This window comes from Clinocottus analis, unplaced genomic scaffold (genome assembly GCF_023055335.1).
Source record: "Clinocottus analis isolate CAN_PGR_092001 unplaced genomic scaffold, fCliAna1.0.p SCAF_14, whole genome shotgun sequence".
NCBI lineage: Eukaryota > Metazoa > Chordata > Actinopteri > Perciformes > Cottidae > Clinocottus > Clinocottus analis.
This window is the reverse complement of record NW_027175865.1, coordinates 6,033,116-6,037,295: the sequence shown is the minus strand read 5'-3', so window position 1 is coordinate 6,037,295 and position 4,180 is coordinate 6,033,116. Positions and strand designations below refer to the sequence as shown.

Below are 4,180 nucleotides of genomic sequence, written 5' to 3'. Positions count from 1 at the left end.
TAACCAGCTCGACGTGACTGGCTGAGCCACCTGTCAATCACAGACTGGTAGGCGTAGGTCTAAGTCAACGTATCTGACGTGAAACATCAGGGGAGCGAAAATAGATTAAACAATGTATTTTAAAACAAATCTAATTTAAGCTGGGGCAATTGATTTTAAGTGTTAATCAAGTGAGATGAGAAAATGACTATATACAACATAAATAGTAACTATAACGTGTATTGAACTAAATAATTACAAGCAAATTGAAGATATAAGAAGTATACAAAAATTGCAATTATTACAGATAGCAATATGCTATGATAAAAGAAGCCAATCTGAGTAAAACTACTCCACTGCCTCCCTCTGTCACATACTGTCACGAAATAAAGACCGTATCAGCAAAAATAACAAAAGCATAAAGTTACCAACTGTAGCTTTGAGCAATATATTTAACATGGTAACATTGCAAATTGGATACAGTTGAATATCAATGTGACTCATAACATCCAAAATGGCAATTTGTTTTACATGCTAACATTAAACAAGTGAGTTAAAAGTGACTATTACAATTAGGTGTGTAGAAAATCCAAATGCAGGTTTTCAAATGTTTTTTTACATAAATACAGAACGGTTTTATTGTTTCAAATATACAAGATATGACAATGTTTTTCTTTACTGCTCCTTTTGTTCATCTGCTGCTATGACACATTTCCCTGTGAGGGTGAATCAATCAATCTAAAGACATTAAAAAAAACACCAGTACATACCCGTTCAAAGACTTTAAAGCTTTTACGTATCCCATAAAAGACGGTTACTAACCAGTGACTAAATTAAACTCCAATTATTTATGCGTATGCATGTCGTAATGTCCACTCGACAATCAGTGGCACAGTAATGGCTCCCTCTTGTGTTCTGCGTCATTTATTGTCATTAGTGAGCAATAAATGACCATCTTAAGAATATATACCTCCACCACTGATACAGAAGAGAAAGGAGACCCTTTGATGGTGCTGCAGTGTTTATTACGGCCTCTGTGTCTGCTGCAAATATGGATACTGTCTTTAATATTATTGTTAAGTGGGTTTTATTTTCCATTAATTTTTGCATTCCATCCATGTTTTTACTCTCGTCTTTTTTAAATTTATTGTAAAGCACTTTGTGCTGCATTTCTTGTATGAAAGGTGCGATACAAATATGTATTTGTTATTATTATGTCATCCCTAAATATGTTTTTATTTGCACATGCTTCCCGGCTGGATATGGCTGCCTGGCTGTAGCCTCTGCTCTCTCTGTCTTTTTCTTTGTATGTTTTAGGCTGCCTCCGCAAACAAGAAACAGTGACGTTTACAAAGCGCCATCTGAGGAATGCATCCAAAGAATACAAACAAGTGAAATGCATTTATTCCTTATTGCTTATCCACTCAAGTTTGCTTGTCTTCCGTATCACTTGCTGTGCCCACGGTAACCAAGTACCAAAGGTATTTTATAGAGATGCGTGTGTCTATAGCACAGTTATTTATATTGAATTTCAAGACAGCAGTGGACTTGTGTCAAGACAGAATGGATACAGAACCAGTGAAAATGTTTGATGTGTTGACATCAACTGTGAAACTCAATGCAGAAAAAAGCAAATCCAATGGATGCTGATTTTTATTCACTTGTCTAATTCTTCAGACCATATGAATCAACACGTGAAACAAAGGTTGTTTCAAACAAACTGTGGGTGAACACTGATTGTGGTGTTGTAATGTCAGCTTGACGAACGGGTGATGCCTTTAGTTGTTCCTCATGGTGTTGCTGATCCAGCTGTTGTAGCGGCACACGCGGGCGTAGACGCTGGGGTGTCCCTTCATGGCGCAGTCGTAACCCCAGGACACAACTCCCTGCAGCTGACCGTTACACACCAGAGGACCGCCAGAGTCTCCCTGCAACACAAACAGAAGAAGAATCACAGGGGTTTAGATGGAAGTGGTCATAGTAAATCAACCGCATATGTTCCACCGTCATGGTGAGCACTGTAAATCAAGATGAAAACAGTAACTTTCTATTGAAGGAAAACGCCAGCATTCTGCTGCCCTCTCTGGTTGTTGATCTCCATTTCATCTTGGGGTATGGTCAAACGAGTGAAAATATGTACTAATAACATCCATGCGTGATGATAAAACTACTTTGTTGACAGATATTTGTTCTATGTGTATCATATGAAATCAAATCCTCTACTATTTGATAGAGCACTACTACTTAAAGATGTTTAACGGCGAGCACCTCCATCAACATGGCTGCGGCTTGCAGCTAACGGTGCCAACAGTGTTGTTGTGGAAGTGTAGCACCCGCCCTCTACATATACATATATATCTATATCTATATACACATACACTGTTTAGTCCAACTCACCTGGCAGCTGCTGGCCCCTCCATGCATGAATCCTGAGCAGAGCATGTTCTCGGTGAGGAGGTGGGGATAGGCGTTCTTGCAGATCCTGTCATCGACGATGGGTTGCCTCAGACACTGCAGCCTGTCAGGAAAGTTGTCTGTGGAGCGGGAAGGCAAGTCTCAGTTACTGTAGGCAAGTCTCAGTTATTGTAGGCAAGTCTCAGTTACTGTACCTCCCATTGTGTGAATACTCAACTCACTTCCGTTGGTGATGGTGTTGCCCCACCCAGACACCAGGCAGTTTTCGTCGGCCTGCGTGCAGCGGGTGGGCAGGGATATGGTCTGGACGTTGCTGTTGAGGGAGGCCGGGCGGCTCAGCTTGATCAGCATGATGTCGTTGTCTAGATTGTTGCTGTTGTACTGCGGGTGCTTGATCATCTTAGTGGCATCAATCCACTGCTCTGTGCCCTCATTCACAGCGATGTTGTGTTCGCCAAGACGAACCTGGATACGACTGGAGGAGGTATGAAGGTTTAGAGGTCGGTTTTGTTAAAAAGGATTTGTGAACACTTAAATAATCATTAGGGTTCGAGTCATAATGTGAAGATCTGACTCAGTGGTGTCATTACAAAGCATATAATGTGGTTAAAGAGAACATTAGCCACTGTGTGTGTGTGTCGGGAGATCTGCTCACATAAGAGTTCGATTCAGTTTCACATTTCATTGCTATAACAACCTCAACTGGCTCATTTCTATCCGAACGACAATAATGTAATCATGCTTAGAGTTCAGACCAACAAACCCACTGCTGACGCACAATCACCAAAGATCCTTGGTTTGATAGTATAGTAGAACATGTCATGACCTTCAGGTACATAAGTGGATTGTAATGCAAAAACACTTTGACTTCCTGTACTTACGACTTGTAGCAGTGAGCGGCTGACACCACCCACTGACTGGAGATGAGGGATCCACCGCAGAAGTGATACCCGGCGTTCAGAGACACCTGATAGGGGACAGAGTGTCTGGGACACTCATAACCTCCGACAATCTTATCATCCTCAGCTGCAGCAACTGAAACAGCATGCGAGGATTAGGACATGAAACACAACCCAGAAATACGGCTACAATGATACAGTCCTGTACCATGTGCACGAGTAAAGTTAAAGTAGATCAAAACAGAATTTGATAATATTAAGTTGATTAAGCTCTTACACGCTGCTCCAAGCAAAGCCAGGAATACCAGGGTCTTCATGGTGACTTTTCTTTGAATGCAAGAGAAAGTTTAACCTGTACCTCTTTATATACATATTGTCCAGCCCTTTATGTCCTCATAATCCTCAAGGTCAGGAAGGTAAAAAAAACTGTTCTGGGAAAGAGCCATATGGCTGAGGACACCAAGACCAAGTGATAAAACTCCCTGGCCCATTAATGGCAGTTTTAGTTACTCAGTAAGAGGACCAAGTTACTTTTCACTCCTTTAAAAAGAGAATAACTTTATTTATTACTTGGTCAAAAGTGATCAAATTAATTACACTGTATAAAAAACATTCTTCAGTTCATGAAATCCCTGCAGCACCTGAAGCATGACATGAAGCATGGTAGCAGGACACATGTTGATAAAATCTACAGCCGTTCACTGCGTTTACCTTCGTTGAAATACTCTGTTAGAACTTGATATTCTGCTTGTTTATGAAGAGGTGGTCCGTTTACCAGGGCGCATCAAGGCCTCTTTTCTAACTGAGACCAGTGATGTGACCGGCTGAGAGCATTCAGCTCAGTTTGCAGGTGTCCCTGTCTCAACTCAGCAGTGGGCTGCAGGAAC

General features: G+C 41.2%; 1 protein-coding gene across 3 annotated transcripts; it reads right to left on the bottom strand.

Annotated features, from left to right (window-relative positions):
* Nucleotides 1-1,757: 1,757 nt before the first annotated feature.
* On the bottom strand, nt 1,758-3,610 carry LOC137784367 (trypsin-like). 3 transcript variants are annotated; one of them, XM_068574946.1, is made up of 5 exons: nt 3,536-3,610; nt 3,276-3,415; nt 2,616-2,869; nt 2,377-2,513; nt 1,758-1,907 (listed from the first exon to the last, which is right to left on the bottom strand). In XM_068574946.1, exons 1-5 carry the CDS (start codon nt 3,608-3,610, stop codon nt 1,758-1,760), a joined length of 756 nt encoding a protein of 251 aa, XP_068431047.1. The 3 variants fall into 3 exon arrangements, with proteins under 3 accessions (XP_068431047.1, XP_068431048.1, XP_068431049.1); XM_068574947.1 differs by having other exon boundaries at nt 2,607-2,869; nt 3,276-3,429; nt 3,571-3,610; XM_068574948.1 differs by having other exon boundaries at nt 3,276-3,429; nt 3,571-3,610.
* Nucleotides 3,611-4,180: the final 570 nt, after the last annotated feature.

Excerpts from the sequence above, each read along its gene's own strand:
- LOC137784367 (XM_068574946.1), bottom strand. The coding sequence starts at position 3,610 with ATGAAGACCCTGGTATTCCTGGCTTTGCTTGGAGCAGCGTGTAAGAGC. Across the intron at positions 3,416-3,535 it reads ACTTAATATTATCAAATTCT|GATGATAAGATTGTCGGAGG; the intron begins GTTTTGATCTAC and ends GCTGCAGCTGAG. Across the intron at positions 2,870-3,275 it reads GCCGCTCACTGCTACAAGTC|TCGTATCCAGGTTCGTCTTG; the intron begins GTAAGTACAGGA and ends TACCTCCTCCAG.